This window comes from Micropterus salmoides, unplaced genomic scaffold, assembly GCF_014851395.1.
Source record: "Micropterus salmoides isolate LMB-PRFRI ecotype aquatic unplaced genomic scaffold, ASM1485139v1 Ms_hic_scaffold_17, whole genome shotgun sequence".
Taxonomy (NCBI): Eukaryota; Metazoa; Chordata; class Actinopteri; order Centrarchiformes; family Centrarchidae; genus Micropterus; species Micropterus salmoides.
In genome coordinates, this window is record NW_024040817.1 from 22,047,257 (window position 1) to 22,074,661 (window position 27,405).

A 27,405-nucleotide genomic window follows, 5' to 3' on the forward strand; every position below is an offset into this window, starting at 1 on the left:
AACCAAGGTGTTGTGTGATTTATGTGATGAAGGTTTCCTCCATTGCCATCCAACACCGTATTAAATAGAGTAAATTATTTAAGGGGACCTTATCTGAAAAGACAGGAGGTTTCTTCCATTCCATTATCAACTCGACATTAACATAATGTAATGACTACAATAAAAGATTTGCACTTGTGTGTCCTTGTGCAGAAAAGTGACACAGGATTTTTGTAATGCAGTACTAAGCAAATGGAGGTGTCTCACACTGATAAAGTGTTGGAGATGTTTTGCTCCTCCTGGCGTACACAGTTCAGTTTGGGCATATTCATTAAAAGGGTAACGATCATCTAGTTTCCAGGGGGCTCTTTCTGGAGGACAATAACACATTAGCCTAAGGAGGCCTGAAGGAATTAGATAGTCGCTTTGTCTTTCTCTCCCTTGCAGGTGTTCTCAGAAACTCTCTGATTGTTTTTATGTTTTTGACAGCAGGACTAAACTGGAGCTGGAGCCAGACGGAACGCCAAGGTTGTGGTTTTAGATTGTCTCCTTAGATACAGGTGGGATGCAGGAGATATGTGCGTATGGCTCCCACTACCACTGAACATAAGGTCACTGCAGCAGTTAGGAGCACCTGTCATTTTATATAGATTTAATGTTGCTGTATTTTATGTCTTATGATCTAGTGTGAGTGTTGATGCAGCAGTAGAAGTCAGATGTCAGATAAATTATGTTTGAACTCACAAGTGCTGACTACAGAGAACATCAAGCAGTGCTGACATAAATACAGCAACAGCCAGGCAGCACCGGGGTTGAGTATTTGAAATGGTACCACTAGGATTTTGATGCAAACACCTTCCTTTCACACATTTGTTTGAATGAGTTCCATCACGAAGAGGCTCAATGGAGATTTGTAGCATCCCGTGTTATAGTGTATGATCTGTATGCAGAGAACAGCGTGAATCCTGTACTGAATCTCAGCATTTCATAATTAAGCCATGAATCTGCTTGTCAGGACAGGAAATTGTTCTCCCACACGTGGACCGAAACCTCAATCAGTGACGGTGAGGCAGGTACAGTGTTTGGCATCATGTGGCCCCCAAGAGAAGGGTGGTCTGTTATCACACCCTCACAACCATTTTTTTCCTTAATCTGGACAGAACCTTCTCCAGTGTGATAGGTGACAGCACATTACACTGTGGTCAAGATATTTGGGCCACCCTTTTGTCCTAACAATGATATTTTAGTGGTGTTGTCTTGCAGCATTAACATCAAATTTCCATAAACCATACTTGCACCTGAAGGCACACTGTGTGGCTATATTAATACATATTCACATTACTTATGTAATAACTATACAGTCTATGGTAACAAGTCAAGACATCATTGCGGGTGCCAGATGAGACCCATGTGGAATGCTGGTTTGGGCTTTGCTGCCATCTAGTGTTTGCCTTCAGAACACACTTCTGGATGGCTCAGATGCTTTTAAGAGAGCACTCTCCATATTGACATCATCATCCAGTAGTTAGCATTTTGCTGACTTTATTATCCTGTAACAAATTGTTGTAATAACCCACCACCCACTCTGAAACAAAAAGAACCACATACAAAATAAAATAAAATTGTAAAGTGCATCATAGTTCAAACACATTTCAAAAGCAGCTCTTTTCATTATGCAGTGCCACCAGTAACTAATCCAACGTTACAACCAAGCTGTACCACCTCTTAGTGTGTTTACACCTGTGTTACTTTGGCATATAAACACATACACATTCTTTGGCATACGCATTTTTTTTAATAGTTTGAAATATTTAATCAGTTGATGCTAGTTCTCAGTCATCCAGCTGGCAGAGGCATGCCACTCCACGGTTTACCCAGTGTTTCTGTGGCTTGTCCGAGGGCAGCTCGATGGACATGACGTAGTTGGTGGAGTGGCCTGTGGTGGACAAGGTCCCTCTGCGGGCGCTGGTTTTGTAAACAGGACAAACATATATGTTTTCATGTTGAAACTTTGACATTTCTCCTGGTTTGAGCTTGATAATGGGCAAAGAGTCAAAGAGGATCTTGGGGAGGGACTCTCCAATGACCATGTTCTCTCTGTCCCAGCGTGCCCCCTCCATGAAAAGACCCTTGACATAGGCCCCGTCCTCTGGCTTCTCATCCATATGGGTCTCTTCTTTGGTCACCTGGAACACAACTCAGAGCGTGAATATCCACCCAATACATCCCTGTTATTATTACATCATTATGGTTGAAAATGACCAAAAACATTGAGAAAGGTTAGCAAACTAATTACATGCCTCATATTCAAAGCCAATGTAGTCTATGGGGATGGTGTACTTCCTGGCAAAATTCTGAGCCACTCCAGTAAGAAATGACTGTGTGAAGTAGAAACCAGAGAGCCAGAAGACTGTGGATGGGCCGTTATCTATCCAATCCTGTCAAGATATCGAAGCATTAGCATAGGTGTAGGTAGTATAATAAAACGGTCAATTCTCTAAGGCATCTGTACATATATGCTATTGGACATTATTCATCTGGCCAGTCATATTCCAGCCTCGCTCAAGGTCTGTGTCCCCCATAAAAATTGTAATTCTTACTTTGAGGAACCGCAACCTGGCTAAGAGATCGGTCACGTAGCTCCCCAGTGGCTTGAGAGAGGGATATGACTTGGCTGCCCACATGGCGGGCACCTTGCCCACCAGCATACTGTTGAAGACGTTCTCAAGTTCAGCAGACATAACGATCTGGCCCTTCAAAGCTTTGCGGATGTTTACCAAGCTGTCGCGCACCACATGAGTGAGTCTGTCAAAAGGGGAGACGAATGCGATCAAGTATCAATAGTAAAGGATTTCATGAGTGCGCGACACGCAAAGTGATTAATGAACATGAGTTATTGGTAATGAAGGTTTGTCCTTTTTCCAACATGAATATTCACTTGCACAGCAGCACAAGTTGTTATTACCTGTTAAAGCGGATAATTTCCTGCCTCAAAACAGTATTCATAGACTCCTCATACATGACTGGGTATTTATTTATAACCAATTGTATGTTAAAGTCTGCTGGCAGCCTAGACAGGATGTCTTCCGCAAGCTCATCCACCACTTCCTACAATGATAACACAAAGCCGAATATAAGAAAACATGTTCGCATATAATGTTTCCTCAGGGAAATTAGCATGAGCCAAAAGTAGGAAATAAAAGTCTGTTGCTTCAGCCAATAGGCAGTGCTAACCTGAGAAGACTTAGCCCCGCCTCCCGTCTGCCTAGGCAGTGTCAGCAGCACTCCATCCAGGAGCTGATTGGTCTCTTGATTGTCCTTTGTGATGTCAGCGTTGCTATGAAGTCCAAACACACAGGGATCGGCACAAATTGGAAGACTGCGAATGTAGGTAACATACGTCTGAAATAAAGACAATCATTTTTAAAAATTAATCTCTATCATTTAGGATGATTAAAAAATTACTTGACTTATAACAGTGATCTTCAACTCTGTGCCCTCAAGGCCCAACATTATCTTGATTTCATTCCAGACAAATATTACACTGTGATTAAAACCATTTATCCTCCTCTGGGTAAACAGTGAAATTAGCTGCTGTTGTTTCATTTAAAACATTTTGGCCATAATGACATAAGAAGACAGTTGCTTCGTGCCAGGTCATGACTGATAATGATGGATATGGCAGTCGTAGGCTTTAGCACTCATTAGAAATTGGCCAGAGCTCAGATAGTACCTGGTAGGGGCCATGAGCTGGGACATAGTACAAATCTCCCTCACACAGGAGGTAGGTCTCCTGCTCTATCAGCTCCCAGCTGTAGAAAATGGACAGAAGCGACAGCAGCAGGCGCCTGTCTTTGTCATCTGTCACCCTGCCACCATAGTTGCACTCACCTGAAAAGAGAAGAAAAGGGATCATGAAAACACCAAATACTGGAAATACATGGACATTGTTGTAACTTATTGTCAAGTTTGGTCCATGTTACATATACACACTTTTATATGCAAAGAGAGATAGTGGAGTAATAAAGCTCACAGATTAAAAAAACACTTGCCTTAAGGTTTAGGGACATCAACCTGTGATTTAAGGGTGACCTAACTACTCGGAACAGAAACCTTGCAGCCAATTTCATTGGTGTAAATGAATGCCATACTGGGATAAAACTATGACATTCTCACCTGTAAGGTAGGTGAGGGCCTCCAGTGGAACCTCATCATACTCATCTAGGAACATCTGGATCTGCTCATACTGATCCTCAAGTCAGACTCGTTAAACTCATAGGGAATATTCCAACCTGAGAGAAAATGGAAAAACAACAGTGGCAACATATAACATATAATGTCAGAATGAAGGTAAAATAAACATACCTCATACAATAATGTTTCAAATATGAAAATACAAAACGTTACACCACTTATAAAGATCCAGTGTAAACAAAAACATTTTATCACACAAGGGTCAAACAAGAGATGAGAACTAATATATTATATACATAGTTCTCACCCAGAGGTCCAAAGTTCCTCCTTTCTTGTACTAGAGCATGGAAGAAGGTGAGACCAAATAGGAGCTTCTGCCAAATGACCTGTTTCTTGGAGCTGCTAAAGAAGGCAGGGTCAGAGATGGGGTGACTCAGATAGGAGCGCAACATGTTGGCTCTTATTCCTTTAGGAGGCTCATTGGTCATCTTCAACCCATTCTGCAGAATACTGACTGGGAACTTGTCGGATGGATAACTGGTTAACCACAACCTGGGGAGAAAAAAAGAGACACTTGCCATTATTTTCTTCTTCATGCAAGAACATATTTCAGTTAAACTCACTGTCTAGAATCTTTTACCTAAAGCCAGGGTGTGTGCTCTCTGGGTTGATGGTTTCCTCACATATCCTCTCCAGAGCAGGCATCCAGCTAGTGGCCAGGTGGCAGTTCTGCAGTACCACCCAGGTGCCCTCTTTGATTGCTTTGTTAATCATCTGAGCTGCTATGGGTCCTTGTCCCTGTCCGAGAGAGATGGTTTGGGTCTTACTGCCCCCCATTTCTAGGTCATCGGCAAACTTCAGCAGACCTGAAGAAATAATGCAATACTCTATTAAAGGCTTTTTGCATCCAAAAATAAAACCAGGAGTCACTTCTGAACCAGGTTTCCTTCTGTATTTAATTGTATATTACAGTTTGACTAGGCGGTGGGACTAAAATGTAGTAAGGTCACAAGTCTTCAATTTACTACCTGCAGTTGGATCAGATCCTGGTGACAACACAAAGATGAGAGGAGAGCAGCAGTTGGAGTCTTTGTAACTGCCTGCCAGGTCAAAGGTGGGTGGTTCAATGTAGGCCTGTCCCATGTTGTCCACTATGAAATCCTGCACTGCTGGAACCAGTTTATCTGGCCTGAAGCACCTGATAACTACCATTCTGTCCATCCCCACCAACCCACTCCACTGGTCAGGCAACTGGTCCTTATGGGGCCTTCCTGAATCATAGAGCATCTTCCATTTGGAGATGTTGTCTTGGACATGTTCAAAGAAACCATCCAGGTTTGGAAGTTTGGACGCCCTGACGATTTTAGACCAAGATTTGTCAGTCAGCCAGTCTGGAGCGGGGTTGGGGTAAGGGTTATCCAAAGCAATGCCACCTGTTAGAAGGAAGCGCCACACCTGGTCGTCAACCTGTCCCTTACCTTGCATGATGCCTACAGTGAGAAGCAAGGAGAAAAGCAGCTTATCCTTCTCAAAAAGCGAGCGGCACACATTATTGTAGATGCTGAGCGTGAAGTGCTTAACAATGTTGCTGATCCTTTCAGCCACATCATCGCTCTTCAAGCTCTGGGAAATGGAATACAGGTAGAGATTGATGAACCAGGTTAGAGAGTACTGGTACATAGGCTCGATGTTGGCCAATTCTGAGATACAGAAAAACAAAATGGACGAGTGCTCAGCCACAGGACGGTAACCCATGCGAGTGTCATCAATCTTTTTCTCTGTGACACTGGCAATTTTTTGCTTCTCTGAGATCTCCTCGGAGAGGATTTTGGAGGATGACAAGATCTTAATGGCAGTCTCATCCTCCAGGATGTTCCCCTCGGAAGAGGAGAGCACTTTTAAGATCTTGTCCTCAATTTCATTCAGCTGCTTGTTGTTGGCAGCACTCTCCAGAATGAGCTGGTTCTTCTTCTCTTCCAGCTCAGGTTTCTCTTTGGCTGCTACAAGCCCTAAAAGCTGGTCCTGTAGGCCTTGTGGCGTGATCATGAAGTTCAGCAGACAGACTTTGACAGCCACCTCTGGGAGGTAGTGAGGGTTCCTCAGTCCAGTGGTCATGTAGAACAAAAAGTCTTTGGAATATTCCACAATATTCTCTCCTATTTTCATGTACTCGACACCCTGCTGTTTGAAGGTCTGCTTCAGCAACACAGGTTCGAGCACCGGATCAAGTTCCTCTCCAACGTTCTCCAAAAGCACTGGGGTTCCAAACTGGATGGAATTCTCCAAGATTCTCACATAGTTTCTATCAGACAGTTTGATGACAGCAAGTTTATTAGCCTTCTCCATGTTCTTGATCCATTTGTTGGCTTGACCTTGAGGGTCAATCATTAGGGGCCACCGACGGGAGTTAAACACGATGATACCATTGTCTGTGGAGAAGGAGTCCACTGGCAGTCCAGCAATCTGCCATGCCCTGATGGCCACCTGGTTACCCAGAGTGTTGCTGAGGGTGAAGTGCTCAGAGCAGGGGATTTTCTTCTCCTGGCACAGGATATGCCACTGCTTCTGGCACTCTATACGGTAGTCTACAGTAAATGCCCCAAGGTAAGATACAGTTCCTGAAGAGAGGAGTATGTCACCTGTCAGGTTCGTGTATCTGCAGAAGGGAAACATATTACCAATATGATTAATATTAAAATTCAGGCACACCACACCACATATCATGACTCACAGTGAAGAATAATAGTGTGTATATTTTCAAATACCTAATCCCTAGTTGCCTTGCAGCCTCTGTCCACCTGTCCTTCTCCCCACCCAGTCCTCCTATGAGCTTCTCTGCCCTGATCAGCTTCTCAGAACACAGTTCAATGTTGTCCTCCAGGTCTTTCTTCTTGTTGATCATGGCATCCAAATCATCATTCAGGCACTGCAGTCTGTCCTCAACTTTTTTCAGCTCAGCTCTTTTCACAGTCAACTTTTCCATCTGCACAGCCAGCTCATCCTCAGCCAGCTTTAGTCTCTCCTTCTTGGGGGCTACCACTTTGGCCACACGCTCATACACTTCCATCGCTCGCACCCATTTACAGAGACCCTCACAAGCTGAGGAGACATTTTTAATAACAGAAGGCTGAAACTCAGGGTTGTCAATGAACTTCTCTCTGATTTTCTTGATGTACGGGGCAGGAATGTTGTCTTTGTCGTAGGCTTTGAGGTTTTCCAAAAACTTCAGGTCTCCAAGGAGCTTCTTAGAGGGCCCCCAGAAGTCCTCAACCATCTTACCTGTAACATATTTATTAATTATTACAAGTTATTTAATAATAATGTTTTCATATTTTATATTAAGATGAATATTTGTAAATTTCAGAAGTACAATATAAACCTTTTTCAATGAGAATAATGCCATATTAAAATCATCCCTTCAAAGTGGATCTCACCTGAGCCACTAGGATCAGGTTTTCTCTCAGGTTTGATGCCTTTCATTATACAGATGGACTCCATGACAAGTTTGACTGGACCTGGCGGGTTCTGCATAGACTTAACTACTGTAATGTCTGCAGGTTTTAAGGTGTCCAGCGCTGACAGGGCAGCCTCCAATGCAGGCATTGCTTCTGCCAAGTCTCCCATACACTCATCCTGAAAGACAACCAGGACACTACAATCAGGGTCTAAATATATAAATGAATGAACGAAAATCTAAAAAGCAAAAAATCTACTGTAGAATTTTTTACTTCTTGAAAACAACTGGCAGATCTATTTTAGAAAAAAAAGATTTGAACAATTCATAAATTATGAACATTTATGCACTGGTTTTGCCTCTTAAATATCTACCTTGATGGCTTGGGCTGTAGCTGCTGCTTCATTAGCCACTTTCTCATCAGCAGACACAAGTTCTTTCTTAGCGTCCACCTCCACTGTTTCCCCCTCTATCTTAACCATCATCTTATCTGTTTCAGCTGAGGTCTGGATCAGCTCTGGCTGCAAGGCAGTTAGCTCCGTCTGCATCACTGACACCTGTGGATATAGTATCAATTTGGATTCATTTGTATATTTAAAATAACATTAAAAGTAATATTGCTTGACAGGGTGCATCACCTGAGATGCAGCAAACTCCAGTTTCTGGAGACCAACGATGTAGCGGTTCCTCGCAGTTTCCACTTCATTCCTCTTGGCATTAAGCAGACTCTTGAAGGTGAGGATGAGTTCAAGGTAAGAGGTGGGCGTGACATAGTTGTGTCTCCTCAGTCTGGAGAAGTACCTTTGAGACATGTCTCTGACACTTGTCTGGAAGGTTTGCACATCTCCACCACCCTGAGATCACAGAAAACAAAACAAAAAGTGGGTATACTACACAGTGCCAAATGCAAATTTAGTCCATGCCACTGTGGAAAAAGCTGGAACAAGTGCTACTTTTTTTGCATTATTTTTAAGCCATTACTCCAGTCTGATGTCACTGTCCATTTCCACATCCTCTAGGAACTTGTGGGCCACCATCTCCAGAGCATCATTTGGCCATGTGTGAAACCAGTCAATGGTGCAGCAGTTGATAAGGGAGGGGAACATCCTAAGACGGTTCCTAAATGCATCACCGATAGGACTCATGGCTGTTGAATACAATAATTCCCAGTTACAACTACTTACTAAAACTTCAATAAAAAAAAAAGACACGTAAAGGTGCCTACCTAGCACAATGTGAAGGTTGGCCTTCACACGGTCAATGAAGAAGGTGTACATTGAGAGTGGAGTGGCATCAATCTTTTTGCCCTCCATCCGGGCGATTCCCTGCACTTTCTCAATTATGTCAGCACGTTCATCCGCAGCAAAGATGTTAGGTACATCACCAGTGTTAAGCAGCATGTTAATGTCTTCTAACATGGCCTCATCCTTAATTTGGCTGTCATTGAACAGGAACACAAGGCTCTTTCCTTCGATGCCTGCTTTAAGCATTATCCGCTTCAGGTCATCACGCCAGTCTGACATGCTGTAGTTCTTGGTCAACTCAATCTGGAACAGGACGTAATCATTGATGAAGGTGCCCAGCTTAGTGGTGCTTTGACGCCCTGAACCACCAATGCCGACAAGTAGAAGATGACCATTGTCTTGTTTCAGCACACGGCAGATGCGAGAAATATGCTCAATGGCAAATTTGAACATTACCAGGGGCATGGGTGCCTTGCTGCAGTTGTTGTACTCATCCAGGTAGAACTCCATCACTTCTTGTAAGGCACAAAAGTCTGTGATTTCGTCGTAGGCTTTAATATCAGAGTCAGGCTTGGCATAGTCACCGAAGAACAAGCTACGGATGCTCTCATCCACTACCTTGCCATCAGGACTGAGATGGCTCAGGAGCTAGACAAGAATTGGAGAGATTTAGGATTTAGAAACACAGAAGCCCCAGTTTTAAAACTTAGTATTTAGTATCTAGCTGACTTGGAACTCACTTGGACTATGCCACTACCATATGAATGCAGAAGTAGTAATTAACGGACAAAATATATCTGACAGCAGAAACGTTTTAAACTGATTTAGACCCAAATCTACTAAACTCATCTTTTTGTAAAGATGTATCCAAACAATTTCAGTCATTTTTGCTGAAAAACTTTTATCTTTAAGAGTGTGCACAAATCAATTATGTACCTTTTCCACACTCTGCTTGAAGAAGTTTGAGGTTCTCTCTTTGACAATGCCAAAGAATGTCTCCTTGTCTTCGTTGTCAACGAGTCGGTCATAAAAAACACGGTAGACCTCGTGGATCCACAGGCGCATCAGTTTGTCTCTGTCCTGGCATAAATGGCCAACACATGTGAGGAAGACATGCATCAAGTCAGTCAAATTAATTTAAACATTTCGCTAATGTTTCCACTCTTACCTGCATGTGTGTATGTGGAGCCAGGAGCACACCTCGTATCACTCGAGCAAAGTCCCGCAAGTTGAAGATGTAGTGGGACTTAGATGGGGTGGGGAGGAAACTGTCCATGGCATCCTTATAGACTGCCATGGTGGCCTTTACCATGATCTTGCCTAGCCTTGGACATAAGACAAAACACTGTTCATCTTTCTGACAATGATAATTTCTATCCTTCCAGCACTGTATGTTATTCTAAAACATATTTGACAGGTTACCTGTTGAAAGAGGCATCAAAGCCCTTGCTGAAGTGCCAGTCAGTAATGGAGGTGAATATCTTGGTCAGTGTTTCATCATCGAAGGAATCAATTGAGATGATATTCAAGTGGCGGGTGAAGCGGCCTAGCATTTCAAACATTTAGTTACTTGCAGGAAACCTTATTATTGCTGATTTTTCCTAAATGAAATGATTGATTAAATAAATAATAATTTCAGCAATACCTGTAATGTCGTTTTTCCCACCACCAGGAGGCCCCATTGCAGACAGAAACAGCACATCCACAATGTTTAGTCTGGAAGTGTCCTTCTTGTCATACCAGTGATGATGGTCAATCCACTGCCTGAGCAGCTCGATTGGTGGTTGGGCGCCGTAGATTTCCTTAGCTGGCATGTTCAGATCATCTACAAAGAAGAGATAACAATGAGGATCAATGAACACTTCTTAATATGTGACCCCCTCACTCAATTATCCACTTTTAACCTAACAGTATGGGATTATACTCTATGTTGGTAAAGTTGGTCCATCTTTACCAACATAGACGACACACTTCTTTCCCATAGGAGGTCCAAACACTCCCTTCCTTCTTCGGTCCAGCTTGGCCATGATGATGTCTTGGGTCTGATTTGCTGAAGTTCGGGCTGAGAAGTTGATACAGTTTGGTGTGTACTGCCCTTTAGGCAGCGTTACCAAGAAGCTTTTGTTGATGACAGATTTGCCAGTGCCAGTGGGCCCAACAAACAGCATGGGTATTTCATGTGCCAGGTAGGTACGCAGGAAAAACAGCTGACGCGCCGTCTCCATGGTTGGTATGATCAGGTCTGACACCTGGTGAGGATAAGAGTTTCAGGCAACACGGACATTCACATTTGCACCTTTAGCAGCTGTAACCATCAACACACTCACATTGGCTCCAGCTGAAATGATGTTTTCTTCATTTGTGATTGAATCAGTCCATACATTCCACTGTCCTTGTCCATCCTTATGAAAGTAGTAGTCATAGACAATGCCTGCAAAACAATAAGTAAACGTCATGCATGACTAATGTTAAAAAGACAGATTTTTTAATTGGTATATTAATTATACATAATTCTTTTTGTTTCATGACCTCTCTCAGGGAAGATGTTGTTCTTTTTAAGTTTCACAGTCTTAGGCCGAGGGTGCTCATCGTCCATGCCCATGATCAGATTGCGGTAGAAGACATCAAACTTTTTACGACAGTTCCCAGTGATGGTCCCACCCAGAGTCCATACGACCGCGAAGAGGAACAGACCCTGCAGCCACATGGTTATCTGCTGGCTGGACATCTGTGTACCATTTGCTCCTGACGCAGAAATTTCATCTGTGTATAGACAGGAATGTTAACACACAAACTGACAAAAAGAAATATGTATAAACTATTAACTAAATTTAATTCTTACTAACCCATCAGGCAGGTGTACAACTTCATTAGACTGGAGGCCAAGTGAATGGGAGGTGTTTGAACCACATAGTGACACTCCCTGTCTATAAAGTCCAGGCAGGGCTGAACTAGCCAGTCAAACAGGTCCACTATCTATGGGACAAAAGAGCAAAGAACCAGATAGAAGACACATCAAATGACATCTAACAGTAATATAAAAAGTAACATAAAAGTAACAAAAAATGTAAAAGGCCATTGATGAGCCAATTAAAAAAAATGCATTCTTTGTAATCTCACCAGTTCTCTATGTTCAGTGGTCAGGCTTTCAGGCAGTGTGTTCATGTAGGAATCTCTGAGAGGAGACCAGCCCAGCTGCTGGGGTTCCATGTAGATCATACCACACCTTAAGACAGACATTAAAAATCCACAATGCAGTAACTTTTTTAAACTTTCAAACTGTATGCTTTCTATTTAAATATAGCAGTTGATGCTGCAGCTTCTCTCTGTGTCGCTTACCTACTGACGGTAGCAGGAGAGGCTTGCTCCAGGTCAGCAGGTTCGAAGATCAGACTCATTTTGGAACTCATCTGGATGATCTCACCGCTCATCAAACAAAGCTAGCAGAAAGCAGAAAAAGACAGAGGCTTCTTATTTAAAGACTCTAACAGAAAGGTAAATCCCCTACAAAAAAAATGAATCTCTACTCCAAATTTAATCAAATCTGGCTCGCAGTTTTTAGATAACCTGCTGTGCATGTTTCAATGACCAGAAAACCTGAGCAACCAACCAATTGACTAATTAATGGCTATCAGCATTTTAAAAACTTTTTAGCAGCAGTAAGAAAAAACTACAGTGAGGAAGGCATCAAAATGTCCAGTACCTTCTTGTTGTCATCCAGCACAGTATTCATGTTCTCAATCCAGACAGCATCAATGGGCCCATCAAAGATGATCCATTGTCGATTTTCTGAAGCAGAGATAGCCTGATCCCTGAAAGAGGTGGCCAGCACACCATCAGACCACTCATGGCTGACTGGATCGAAGCAGCCATACAGCTGGCCCATGGTGATGGCCTTGGGGTTGATGATGCAGTAATCCACTGCAAACTCCTCCATGAGCTTGGCTGAAAAAGTGGAATGCAAAAAAACTTAAAACTGAAATAGAATAATATCTTTGCTGATGGTTTAGCTAGAGGCCAATTTATGATTAGGAAAAAACAAGGTAGCAACTACAAGATGCGTGTTAATTTAAATACCTACCTTCATAAAGGTCTCCAAGGGCATCAGCAAGAACTTTATATGCAGAAGTCTTTCCTCCAAGGGGGTCTCCTACTATCATGAAACCATGGCGTACCAACATCATCTCATACACCTATACACAATCACAAATCAAATTCTGAGTAGTATTATATTATATTTGCCATTGAGCATTATATTGTTTTAAGACATAGCACTCCTCCTCCTTGGTACCTGGATAATTTTGCCAATGAACCATGGGACTGGCTGGAGCTTGAGCTTAGCAATGTTGTCATTAAGAGCCTTGAGGAGTAGTTCGTAGTCTGGTTTTGGAAGGACCACACCGGGGAATAAATCAGAGATGATACCCTGTGGGGAGCAGCGGGAGATTGAACTATTAATTACTGAAACAACTGATGCATACACAGAAAACTACCTACAATTAGATTTGGTGCAACCCTTGTCACCTGAAACAATGGCACATCCTGTGCTAGAAACTTGGCCATGTTGACGTCCATCAGCGCCCGAAGCAACAGCAGCTCTCATTTCCTTGGGGTACTTCAGCTTCAGATTCCCTGCTGCAGTCAGCACCGACTTCACAGCTCGCATACCGTAGTCATAGTGGTGTTGGGAAGACAGCTGCTCAGAGCACAAACGGTAGGTAGCCACGATCTTCTGGGCCAGGCTGTCGGTAAAATTGGAATTTGAGATCAAAGAGGTTTGGTGAGTGAACCAAACGGCATCAAAGTCAAGCCCAGAAAAAATATACTTACAAAAAAATATACATGCCTGCGAGATTCAATAAAGCCCATGGAGTATAATGAGATCTCCCCAATGAGCCCATAGTCTGGCACCATCATAGCCACTGTCCGGAAAAGAGCCTACAACACAAGATTGGCAAGGTAGTTCTAGCATCTTATTCTCTCAAGAACACACTTTTCATCATCACATTCTGCACTGCTGAGTGACGTTATGAGTGACTGTTAAGTGATTACAGTGACTAGAGTGACAGTGCTACAGTGCTGTACCTTTAAATTGTCAGGGAGCTCTGCTCTGCCAGCGTAACCAGGGTTCATGGTGATGAACACAGAGCAGGTTGGGTTGAGTGACAGCACTGTTCCCTCAAACATGAAGGTCTTCAGATGTTTGCCAATGGCCTGTTGTATGCAGAGGACCTGCTGAGCCACCACGGAGAGCACCTCAACCTGTGACACACACACACACACACATGTTGTACAAGTGAAAAGTGAAAGAAACAATAAATGAATAAATGATGTACATGTAACTGCCTTCAGCAAACACTCTTTGTAATGTGTTGTGACTGAGAGAGAACAATATATAATACTCATCATCAACATCACCTGTATTTGAAGATGCAAATATGCCATGTTGAACTGGACAGTAATTCAAAGTGGCAGCTGTTTCTTTGCATTCAACAACATTGTTGAGCATTAAGAAGAAACAACACAAGTGTTGGATGATGGATATTCTGACATATAAAAAGGTGCTTGTACTTGGACTATATAAAGATAAACTAAGCCAGTGCAGTGCTGGAGATGTATTCTGCCATTCCTTAGTTAAAAAATAAAAATAAAAATCTCTAGCAGCAGTGTTTTATATGGCTTACAACAGTCAGTTACTTTCTTTGTTAAGACAGTTTAAAGTGTATTAAATAATCCAATCATAGAGATAGATTTGACCAGTATAATAATAGCTGTGCTCACCTCAATACGATTGAACTCATCAAAGCAGGCCCAAGCTCCAGACTGAGCCAGTCCTTTAAAGAACTTACTCATGGCCTTGTAGTCCAGACCATCGGAGCAATTGAACACGACACACTAGAAACAAATTACAGCTTTAATGCTAGTATTAAAAAACACAAATAAAATGCAGTGTTTTAATGTTAACCGTTTTGGTGTACCTGTTTAGCCAATGCTTTTGCCAGATCTTTTGTGGTCTCAGTCTTGCCAGTTCCAGCAGGACCCTCAGGAGCTCCTCCCAAGTTCAACTTCAAAGCCCCCATCAGAGTTCTAGTGTAGCACAAAGTCATTTGACCAAATGATACAATGAAAGAACTTCCCATCTTGGACACTGGATTTACAATATATTAGAATCTGCCAACAGTAAATTTTACAATAAGTTACCTATAGCAGCGATCTGTAAGTGGTGTAATTACAAGGCGGGGGGAATTGCCCAGATATTCATAGCCATATTTCAAACAGGTGGTGATCATGCGCAGCATCACTTCTCCATCCTCCCAGAAGTAACGAAGTTGAGAAATCCATGCAAAGTCATTCAGTGAGGAGATGCGGTCTTCTGCCAGTTTTGCCACAACATCTCGAGCTAAGAGAGGAAAAAAGCACAAGATTTTCTGCAAGCTAGATTTAATCAAGAGAACATATTTTAAACCTTTAAAATGAAATGGAATAAACAGTTATATTACCATGAACATCTATAACAGTGAGAGCACCAAGGGTCATCCTTGCCCCTCCTGGCAGCTTCCCACGCACCAGCTCCACAATGTCAGCAATCTGGGCATTGCACTTCTCCACATAGGCCTTTGAGTGGAATGGAGTACACAGGTTAGACTACAGTGTAACAGTTATGTCATTTTTGGACTTGAGGAAATTAGCAGTGAATGGACTGGTGGGTCTAAAAACTGACAGGCAGAGAGTTGGTCTGAATGGCTTCAGATACTTCAGTAGTCCAAAAGATGGAGGAGGCACAAATGACAACTTGGCCAGGCCACTGCAACACCCACTTCTTCCTGGGCACCTACAGCAAAAAAACAAAAAAACATCACCTTATCATAAAATTAAGTCAACCTAAGTTAATCACAGATTCAAAAATAAAGTTGGATCCCTAAATACCTCCGTATACTGAATCACTCCTTGATGGATGACATGTCGAACACTCATGAGCATTAGGTTTTCCACCTGCAGCAGCCACTTTTCTACCATACCCTAAAAATCAGGCGATAACAGTCCATCACATATATCCACCGTGTTATATCCAAGTTAAATTTGTTACCATAACAGAAATATAAGAATATAAAATAGACATGATACATACATTTATGTATACTTAATGTCAAAATATATGAAACAACTACTGACACAATGTATAAAAACACTCTTCTACACCTTGGCTTTGGCTGGATAAATCTTTTCTGTGAAGGGCACAGTCTCCTTCTCAGAGCTGATCATGCCAGTGATAGCCATATCTTTGGTGAACTCCAGTTTGGCGATGCCCTCAAAACACTTCTTCAGGTGGGGCTGCACACGCAGTGGGTCTTTGGTCTGTGACAAGATCTCCAGCAGCTCGTCGTTGGACAGGAAGAAGAACCTGAGAATGTAATGAAGAGGAGAGGGGAAAAAAAACAACCACTTGACTTAACACTGTTAGAAAGAATGTTAATATAAGTGCTCACTGTGTCATTTGTATGTTCTGTAATTATAATGCCCTATTAGGGCTAGTACTAGTGGGCAAAAACCTTGGGAAATAGAGCCTCTTCTTTTCCAGGTATGTATTGAGGCCTTTTTGGATGTCATCCAGGAATACATTGGCCTCCTGTAGCCGTTCCAGCATGTTGGGCTGGCTTGTAGCCACCAGAACACGTGTATCCTTAATCTGGACCGGTAAAATCACACAAAAGCAAAAGCGAAGTGCAAGAGAATCAATTTTTGCAAACCAAAACAGGTGTTTGTGTGTCCAGAGGATCTTACCGCTTCAGCGATGATGTTCTTCCAGTAGCTGTCCACAATGGCAAACTTGCGTCCCTCCTCAGGCATCTGGGCAATGATGTCCTCAGAGCTAAAGATGGGTTCAAGGTAAAGCCAAGAAGCTTGACACCTCAACATGGAGTCTAGGATGTCCTGCATACTCAGCAGCTTGTCCTCCCATTGCTAGGTAGGAAAGTAATGGTGAGAATAACATAATTATAGCAACAACAAGCTATTGTTTTGTCTCATAGTTGCATCATTTCTAAAGTTTATTTTTCAAAACACTATAACAATCCCACAAAGCCAACAAGAAGCCACAAAAAGGAAAAATAAGATAACAGGGTAGAAACGATGCAATATTCATAAATGGTAGTGTAAACAAAACAATGAAAAAGCAAGCCCATAAAAACAGATGAGGATTCAGAAGAGTACTGTGTAATGATTATATTAGCTTGCATTCCTCAAACAGGTTATTACAAGCCCTTTTATGGTAATTTTATGGTTCCAAATAAAGCTACTTTCAATGGTGCATAGTGACTATAGTGAGTGGCCCTGCAGAGGTTGTGTTTATGCAGAACAGGCAATTTGGTTACTTGTTCTAGCATGAAATTGTGCCTGCATTTCCACCTGGTCAGACCACCTCTTGTTGCAAACAGAAGAGTTATTTTTGTGGCTTTACTTGTCATAAACATATGGCTGAGGGTCACACATATACCTCCAAAATCACACAAACTCATTCTATCTAGGCTGATTTATGGTTCTTTGACTTTTCTATACAATTTTAAAGTCGTTTGAATGAATACAGTAAAAGATAGCAGCAGGAATGTTATGTGTGATTCATCTGTAGTGTCTAATTTGAAAGTTTTATATATATTTTTAAAAGTGATAATGTTATAGAACAGTATGATGAGCCGGCACCATTGCTCTACTCTTTAGGCAAATGAGGAAATGATGTTCACTATGGTTACATCTACTATTAATACCTGCTGAGGGTTTATCTCTATACTTAAGTGCCACCTGTTTATGGGGAAGAGTGGTTTGTGTTGCCATGTCTTACCTTACATTCAGTCTCTATTGGCTTAATGAAAGGTGAACCTCGAATGGTCTGCGTCTTAATAACGTGGTCATCGAGAAGCACTTGGATGTCATCCACTGCTGACAAAATATTGGTACCCTATGATAAAATATTAAGTTGATGTCAATGTCCCATATGAAATGTGTGGGCAGTTTGAATTGAGTTAACATGACTGTTTGAGCATTTCAGCTTGTAGTATATCTATTGTAAATGTATGTGATTGTATGATGTGTTTGTCATACTGTATCTCTGTACGGAGTGAAAGAGAACTGGAGCTCGGCCCATTCATTTTTCATCTTCTCCATGGATTTTTCCAGAGAGTACTCCTTACTGGCCGATGCTCCAATCTCTTCCAACCTAGGGCAGAGGTAAAAAAAAAAAAAAGTAGTTAGTTCTATAACTCATCAAAAGTTTGATTAACATAAAAATCAGGGTAATTGATTTTCCACACTAAACACAGTACATTCTCTTTGTTCTTTACATGTTTTCCAACATGGTGTAATGTCAGTAAAGTGTCTTACTTATCAGAGAACTGGGAAAGGCCCAATTCCAACATGTTCAACAGTGAGCTGTTCACATCCGGTTTGACATTAAAGCCCACAATGCTGCTAATCTGTAGAGAGGCGTAAATTATTCACATCAGCTTCATGGATCACAGGAGACGAAGGACACTTGGTCCTTACAAAGTGAATCTGACAGTGGATTTCTATCAGTGTCAGCTGAATGAATGAAGATAAAAAATATTCAGCTGACCCTCTCCCAGTGGCGGTCTTTGATGCCAGGGTTACAGATGGTTTTCAGGATGGGTAGGTGCTGCTTGAACTGGTCTATCTTGTTTTTGAAGCTTTTAGCCACACGGCAAGGCCCAGGAAGATTAGACAGAGACTTAGTCAGTTTATGCATGGTCCTCCACATGATGTCCACCTCATCAGAGATTTTCTCAGCATCCAAGCGTACAAAAGGACCTAGGCATTAAATGATAAAGGAAGTACACCAATGTGAAAACAACTGTGCATCCTGCTTACACTAGCTGTGTGCCATTAAGGGCTACTCATAAAGTAGCTGTGAGAAAATAAAAAATGCACGTAGTTTCCCCACCGTGAGTCACCTACCATTCATCCACTCCTCTGACATGCTCTGAAAGTTTAGTGCCGTGGACCAGAGCTGTTCATATGGCTGTTTGTCAGATATCAGAGTTTGGAGCATTGGGAACTGGCTCGGCTCCTTCTCCAGCAACAACTGCTCTTTGTTGATATACTGTTGAAAAAAGCAGTGACAAAAGTGTTTTCCAACCGCCATCTGAAACATGACTTTGAGGTAGTGCAGTCTATGTTTTGCTTGGGTATCAAAGCTTTCAAATTTGCAGTGTCTCTTACCTCTAGATCAGTGAGAGCAGCCTCTAGGTTGGCGGCGATTTGAGTGAGATTTCCCACATTGTTCTTCATCTCCTCCATGTTCATTACTTCCTTCTTCTTAAAGGCCTGTATGTCCTTGGCTACACCCAGCAGCCTCTTGTCAAAGTCTATTATCCTGAGACAGTAAAATGGAGATGTAGCAGTTGTTATTTCAGTTGCTGGCGTTTGGTGTCAGAAAACAGACTGTGGCTAAATTTACTGAACAGTTAGCTAACTAAATCTGAATTTACTGCACTTCTCCATCTTTGAGCCAAAACAAATCCAATGTCGGATACTGGATGGTGCCCGGATGAAGCTAAGGAGGAACAAACACCACATTCAACGTAAAAATTGTTTATTCCAGTAACCTTGTTTGTAGATATCCCTCAGCCTGTCTTCTCATGGTGGCCAGACGAACCTTGCTGTCGTCAAGCTCAGTCAGGATCTGATTGGGCCACTGGAAAACGCGGGAGTTTAGCCTCAAGTCATCAGCTAGAGTAAGAGAGAAAAGACAAAAAAATTATATAACTGCTTGATTCAAACATTGGTATAAAATTATTTAGCTAAACCAAGCTAAAGAGATGAAGGAAATAAGGGTTAGGGTATCTATGGTGGTATTTGTGTATATTAAATGCACTTTATTTTGGCTCTAATTAAGAAAAGCACTAGGGGTTTCACATACAGGGTAGAGTGGCATAGTCCAGGAGGAAGTTGAGGCGGTATGAGGCCTCATCAATCTCATCTATCAGCTTGTGAATGGTCACATCACTGGTCTTTTTAATGTACTGGTTGAGAGACACCAACTCCTCTGTGGTTTCTGGAGTGCCTCTGATGGTCTCAGTAATCTCCTCATACATTTGACAGATCCTGGGAAAAAACAACAGCTTGTCGATGACATTCTCTCTCTTCAAATTTAAGTAAACCTATGACTAATTTGCTGTTGAAACTAAAGAAAACAAAGGAGTTGTTCAATCTATCAGACACTTTTCTGCTGTTCACGTTTTAAGGAGACAGAGAGTTTCCTCTCACCTCTTGTTAAGCTCTTGGTTCTCCTCCACTTTAAACATGATGATCTTCTCTTTCAGTGCCTCAGCACGGTCACACAGGTCATTGTTCAGCTTGCCAGCGTACAGACAAAACAGGGACAGGGGCACCGTAACGCGCAGTGAAGCAATCTCCTTCCACAAGTGATTAATACTCTCAATTTTCTGAAGATTGAGAGAAGGAGAGAATATTTTGGCAAAGCAAGTAGACAGCAAATGCCAGCTGAAAATAGAAAATGTTCAGTGTACATTTTAGTTGGGAATGTTTAATTACCTTTGTGAATCCTTCTAAAGAGTGTTTCTCTTTGAGGAAAGCTGACATCTCCTGCTTTGCTGTCTGGTCCAGTAAATTGCTGTATTTTTGATATACATTCAAATACCTGTAGAATGAGGTGTAGTATTATCGGCTTTATTACACTTACTGGCACATCAGCATACTTTAAAGACATACATTCAGTTGATGTGTCATTACTTTTTAGGTCCCACTGTGTTCTTGTGAAAAACATCCTTGGCTTTGTTGATTAGGTTTGTAACCAGCGACTCATCAGGACTGACAGTGCGTAGGTACAAGTTCTTGATATCGGGAAAGAGGTGACATTCCACCTGGCCAAAGCATATCAGTCATAAAGTATGCATGTGTGTTGCATAAAAAAAGAAACAGCACTTTGTATCGGTTAATATAAAATAGATGGCAGTAAGATCATTAAAACTGAAGGTGCTAAGGGATTATTGTACCCTTGGGAGTTTCTCAGCACTCTTGATGATTTCCATGAAGGCTCTGTGGATGAGCTCCCAACAAGCCTGAAAGCTCGGGCTAAAGTCAATGTGAGGCTCATTCACATTTAGCTTAATCAGCAGCACCTGAGACTGGACATACTTCATCTCATCAAACACCTCGCCAAAGTCATTGCCGTCCTGAAGAACACAGGAAAAAAAATCTGATGTGAAGTCTGAAAAGTACGAGTAGATCTGGGTGCTCCTCGCCACAGACTATTTTACAACAAAAAAAAATTCTGTCCAAACCTTGTGTATACTGAAGAAATATAACAGGTCCTCCAGTGATTCTACAACCAAGCTTCGGAGCTGCAGTGACATGAAAGCAGCCACACAGCTGAAGAACTCCTGGACAGCAACTGGAGCTGACTGCTCACTCTTGGGTAAGAGAGGCAACCACTGGTCCTCAAAAGTGTCAAGGAGTGATGCACAGTGAGGCAGCCACCTGAAAGAAAATGGTTGAGATAAGTTCAGTTCAGTTTATTATAAAAGCACAAACATACTCATTAATAGTGTTAAAATAGGGTTCTTGCACCATTTTAAAAGTCAAATTTAATGCTTTTTAAGATGTTTTAAGACCTCAACAAATATAAATTTAAGACCTCAAATCTAAAAAATAAAAGAGATGCGCGTTTGATTCTTAATGAACGACGCATTGCCACATTTGGCAGTTTTATTTTCACCACATGTGAAAGACTTTGCATATTCTGAATCAGGGAACATAGAGGCTGTTTACACCCAGCATTAAAATGTATTTTGGGTGATCAGATTGTGATCGGGTAGACGCAACCGAGACGCATTGAGGACAGATTGTGATCCAATCAGCAAAACAATTTCTGGAGGTGGTCAGGGATACCATGACCACATGGATGCAAATGCCTTGATAACCACAAAAACAGCAACTACTTGGGCGGAAATATGTATCGGCCGCAGTCTTCTGCAAATAAAATCCAAAAGTTTGACAACGCAGACAGGAGCCTAGACAGTGTGTCCATTCAGTGTTGTGTATAAATGTGCTCAAACAGTGCCAATTATTGATCATGCTCAGGTGATCGTGTCTGTTTGTGAACGTGAACTAGGGCTGGGCAATAAAACAATAATGGTAATTATCATGATACAATCTTCCTCAATAACAAATGTTCAATAAATATTTGATTTAATTCATTTGAATCACAAACAAATTATCACTTTCTTTTCTATTAGGATATTTATTGTGTTGAGGAAAAGGGACTGAAAAAAGATTTTACTTTATTTTTCTTTGTTTTGAACATTTTACCTCAGCTTTGTGAAGTGATGAACTGTTTGATACCAGGCTGCTGTTTGGCATCAAGTGTTTGTCATGTTCTGACCGTAAAGAAAAGTTTTAACCATCTGGTTTCTTCAGGACCGAACTTAAGGTTCTGTTAATGAAATCATTTAATGAAATCCTTTAATATGATGTCTACTGAATAAAAGCTGTCCTGACTGTACTAGTTACTGCAGTTATTATGTCCTTTATTTATTCCCTGGTTCTTAATGACATTTACATATCCCTATAGAGACAAATAATATACTCTGTGTTGGCTGAGACACTGGGAAATTGACACACAGCAGAATAATGGTAGCGGTTAGCGATTGCAAATTGGTAACATGAAAATGAACAAACAGCAGCTAATTTCTACAAAAAGGCTCATATTTCAGTCATGCAGCCAGGCATCCTACAGCCAGGCTGCTACATGGTCTAACAGGCTCTACTACAGGCACACAACAAAGGATGCAATGGAATCCTAAAGGTATTATGTAAAGCAATCCACTGAAAGGCAGCCCGACATGGGTATGACAAAGTGGACATGGTGGAAACATGAGACTGCAGCTACAACATGATTAGCTGCTTTGGCTGTGTACATACTATAGAAGCCGATGAGAAGACACACTGGTATGATTAAGTCTGGATATCACCTTATGGTCTCCCTGACAGACTGGCTGTTTTGAGACAGTCTGGCATACTGGCAATACTCACATTTGAAGCAATTCATCTCTTGTGTTTTGGCACTGTCTCTGGACAAACTCTTCAAACTCAGATGGCAGGAGGGGGAGGCTAGTGGAGAAAAGGTCCTCCAATCGAACAAATCTCAAGGATGAAAATCTGAAAGAAGATTCATTTTATTTTTAATGTACTTATCTTAGGATTTGATATTTATAGAAAGACACTTACATATATACAAACACACTTTTACTGGCATATAATCAGATACACATGATTCCAGAGTAGATAAGACCTTGTGCAGGAGAGGTTGAAAGTTACAATCCCCTGCTAACAACGCAACGTAAACAGATTAACACTGAATAAAAATGATAAGAGATATAAAGAAAAAAGAAAGAAAGAAAAAAGATATATATACAGTATATTCATTGCAATGAATTCTCATTTCAGATGGATCAGGATGCTATTGGAATGCTTTTTAAGAGGTTTTTTTAAAATACATAATTATATAATTTTAAATTCCACAAAACAGTACCTCTGGATCTAAATTAAAATGTTACTACATAACGGGAATATAAAGGAAGATCAAGATGTTTAGACTGTCTAGCTGGATATGAATGAATAAGTACAATACAAGCTCACCCTCACTGAATGCACAGTACAGTACAATTCTGTATTACCTGTTTAGCCAGGCATCCCGAAGTAGGACCATGACGTGACTGACAGAAAACAGATGTTGGCTTTGCCACATGTAGGCCTCCTTGTAACTAGTTGTCCAGGGCACTGGCGCTCGGATCAGCCTCCTGGAAAAGGGCTTGGGGACGCTGGATATGGAGAGTCGCTGGCGCTCAGAGGGGTCCATCAGAATGTAGTCCACTGACAATTGACAATTAACAACATAGACGACAGATTGATAGAATGTCATTTTCAAGGCAAAGGAGGCATTTTTATCCCAGAGGAAGAGTGACTAGCCTTTTTGTGTTTAATGTATGCAAATGTGCAAGCAAGAGCTTTAAATAGGATATCTAAATAAAGCAATACTGCCATTAAACAATCACTGGCACTTTATTGTTTTATACCTATGCTCTTCTTAAGGCTGAAGTAATAATCTCTTTTGACCTCCTCTTCCATGTTCGCCCTCATAATCTGAAGGTGTTTACTACTATCCTCAGTGTCGGGAGGCAGCCGGCACATGATGTTCACCATCTGCTGATATGGCTGGGGGGCCAGCACAAAGCTGGGGACACCAGTGTTGATGTAGTACATATACCTCTGTGTGAGTAAAGGTAAGATCAACAATGTGTCAGAAGAGAGACTCAAAAGATTCTAACAACTGGCACAATTAATTTATACTTGCTTCCAGGTCTCTCTCATTAGGTTCTGGCTGCATGGCCCTCATCTTCTCCTCTTGGCTGTGCATGATGTCCAGCTGCTCTTTAGGACTCATAGGCCGGCTGCTGGAAGTGTGAAAGTTTCTCAATCTAGGCTTTGGCCGAGGTGAAAGTGAAGCCTGAAAAGATGTATCCCTGTGAAAACATTAATGAATCAGGTCAAGTGCTTCAAGAAAAAGAATATTATAGAAGATAGTGCTGAAATGTGTTGCTTTAAGGTCACAACTACCTTCTCCTCTGTGTAATTGCTTGTTTCTTTCCTGCTGCAGTTGATGCTGATAGTCTCATTAAGATCAAAAGTTTACAGAGCAGTCTGACATGTTCACATTATAAATTATGATCAGTTAACAAAGTAAAGAACATTGCAATCTCAGATAGTTTCACACAGACCAGGGTTTAAAATGAGGACTTGAAAGGATACAGGTACCTGCTGGTTTTGCCAAGGATTGGTAGAAAGTGTGTCGTTTGTGCTGGAGATTAATAATTTTAAGGTCTTTGGCCCAGGGACTGTAGTTATTTCCAATAGACTCACTTGGTGTACGGTGCAGATGTTGCTCTTTAAAGGGCACTGCTAGAGTCCAAGATTTGGTCTGGAGGATGGGTGGGTAATGACTGTGCCTCAAGACTATCTGAGATAAAATAACAGCAACATACAACAATAACATGTTAAGATGGTGTAAGGTAGAGACAGAGATGCACTTTCTAACCCCATGCCCTAAATATAAAACATTAACAGAAAAACACTTTGCGAACATTTCCCAAATATACCCTTTTATCAGATACACAGAAACTCCCCTATTTACTGGGAGAAATACCAGAATGCCAAATCATTGCAGCAAAATATATCTCCTCATGCCACGAACTGAGTACAACCAGTGGAAACTCAGACTAGACTGATAAATATATTAAATAATTGTACTTTATAATTTTCAGATGATTATTATTTTGATTGTTATTTTAGTAATTGCTCCTTTATTTGTTTGTTTTTTAAATTTCACATTTGATACTGATTTTTAGTTGTTTTTTTATTTATTATTTATTGTCTATTAATACACACACATGCACAGACACGTTTATGTTTTAATTATTTTATTTTCATTTTTAATATAATATTTTTACTTTATTTTTATATTTTAAAATTACTATGATTATTTTTTAACACACATTATTTGGCAATATTTTACATTCATGCCAATAAAGCTGAAGTGAATTGAGTGTTAATTTGTGTATGGTGTGCACAAGCGCTAGTGTGTTTCATTGGGCAAATATCTGAGCAAAACTTCTCTAAAACGCTAGTTCATATGATGCAGTGATTTACATTCTTACCTGATACAGTTCGGAGGGTTCTGCATTACAAGTCAATGGCAAAGGTGGGGGAACAGAATATCCTCTGCTCTGACTCATATTGTAGATAGAGTCATCCTCCATCTGTAGTTCAGACAAAATAGTGAGGGTTACCACACAGAAGGACCACTGACACTTTTATCTGACTCTTATTTGGACATTACATTAAATATCCCTTATCCCTTATAAAAAGGTTTTATTTTATTGATTCCAAAACTGTAGAAGACACCGTTAAATGCCCTATAAGACGGACTGTTCAATACAATACTTTAAACTTTTATTTAGGCCTACATAATATGATACACACACCTGCCTGTAATTTTTCATTTAAAGTTTTTACACAATTGCATGCAAAATACATACATATGGATAGAATTAATTTCAAAATCAGCCCATATATCAACATTGTTCAGTGAAAAAGCACATCTGTAAGACATAACATTCTAATATAATATAGCTATTAATTATTTAGCTAAAGGAGGAATTCTCCACCATAAATATGTTGCCAGATAACAGAAAGGTAAACCATTAACGTTAGCTAAGTTAGGTAAGTTAATGTTAACGTTACCTGTTTCAGCCGTTCCATTTTGTTCAGCTTTTCTGCTAGTGAAAGGAAGAAAAAATACCAATAACTTGAACGTATGACTCATAAAACATAGACGTTTCATTTGTATCAGTATAACCTAGCAGCTGAAGAGTAAACAAACACTGAAAAACACACCGCTGTCCGTTAATATCAGTTACCTGCTATCGGTCGCTCTGTATCGCTATGCCGGCAGGATTTCATTCATTGCTGCGTAGCATTAGCTTAAATGTTTCATGTAAAAGTGCCTGTCAGCAGCAAAGCCTGCCAGCACAGTTGAAATAAAAATATTAATCTGCCACTTTTCTATTGTACAAATGGCTGGGCTATTTTAAGCTACTGAGAGTTTAGTTATGCGCAGTCAGTGCTTTGACTGAGGAAACGCTTTCACGTTGCTGTAAACTGAAACACTGTTGATCTCATCCAGGCACGTCTCCACGGTAACACCAACCACCTTACTATGGGAAGCTGAGCTGTGGTGGGCGGTGCCCCGTGGGCCCTGTCTCCCGATACAAGTAGGGCCTATAAGTCTGATAAATAATAGTGGTCAGCCAGGAGGTGAGTTTTTTAGTCCACATAGGCACAAAATATGTATTTAGCATAATAGCAGTTCTATTTTCAAATCGAAATTACAATCGCAATTATAACATCGACAGCTGGGCTAGGCCACAGTCAAACATGTACCAATACTATGCTGTGATATATTTGTTGAAATTAAAATGATTCCACTACATTAAAAGAGAACAAGGCTTTAGGTTGGGTTGGAGAGTAGCCTAATAAGTTCACCTGGGAGCATCACCGTCCAGAAGTTGTATTCTGCCTTCTGCTGGTAGCCACTCTGCCTCTCTCTCTCAGTCTGCCATCATATTGGAGTGTGCATCTAGCCACAAATATACATCTTCAATGGAGAAACTTCAGTCTATGTGGAGAAATAAAAGCAGTATTAGTCTACTTGAATGACCTGTATCCTAAATATGTATTAGATATTAGGAAATAACACAACTTTTAAAATTTGAAATGCTCAAATTATTTTCAACTTTCTTTCGTTCATTCATGAAATGCATGTTTTCTGAATAATATCACTAGGTTAGGTTATAGCTAGGGCTTTTTTTTTTTTAACATGTTGATTATCTGGTTACATCGAGACAGCAACCAATAGATCAAATGCTCTGGTACAAAAATGCTTTT

General features: G+C 41.0%; 1 protein-coding gene across 1 annotated transcript; it reads right to left on the reverse strand.

Moving 5' to 3' along the window:
• Positions 1-1,504: 1,504 nt before the first annotated feature.
• dnah3 (dynein axonemal heavy chain 3) lies at positions 1,505-26,640 on the reverse strand. Its single transcript, XM_038724566.1, is given in 66 exon segments — positions 1,505-2,165; positions 2,280-2,417; positions 2,580-2,784; positions 2,945-3,087; positions 3,214-3,381; positions 3,713-3,870; positions 4,156-4,221; positions 4,224-4,271; positions 4,481-4,725; positions 4,814-5,039; positions 5,202-6,829; positions 6,939-7,452; positions 7,608-7,806; positions 8,002-8,184; positions 8,266-8,465; positions 8,468-8,481; positions 8,609-8,774; positions 8,853-9,519; positions 9,808-9,951; positions 10,040-10,196; positions 10,294-10,417; positions 10,517-10,696; positions 10,826-11,120; positions 11,199-11,302; positions 11,401-11,634; positions 11,718-11,847; positions 11,992-12,097; positions 12,211-12,311; positions 12,575-12,816; positions 12,953-13,064; positions 13,163-13,297; positions 13,396-13,471; positions 13,473-13,613; positions 13,718-13,809; positions 13,957-14,133; positions 14,653-14,766; positions 14,850-14,958; positions 15,073-15,271; positions 15,372-15,486; positions 15,593-15,703; positions 15,799-15,891; positions 16,072-16,273; positions 16,422-16,558; positions 16,654-16,833; positions 17,708-17,824; positions 17,968-18,082; positions 18,247-18,338; positions 18,479-18,690; positions 18,838-18,982; positions 19,102-19,255; positions 19,488-19,611; positions 19,802-19,986; positions 20,149-20,327; positions 20,437-20,542; positions 20,635-20,765; positions 20,898-21,077; positions 21,186-21,381; positions 22,936-23,061; positions 23,580-23,775; positions 23,979-24,171; positions 24,257-24,425; positions 24,520-24,565; positions 24,712-24,919; positions 25,617-25,718; positions 26,203-26,237; positions 26,379-26,640. Coding segments are annotated over 66 exon segments (12,186 nt in total). The 5' UTR covers positions 26,422-26,640; the 3' UTR covers positions 1,505-1,811.
• Between the last annotated feature and the right edge of the window lie 765 nt (positions 26,641-27,405).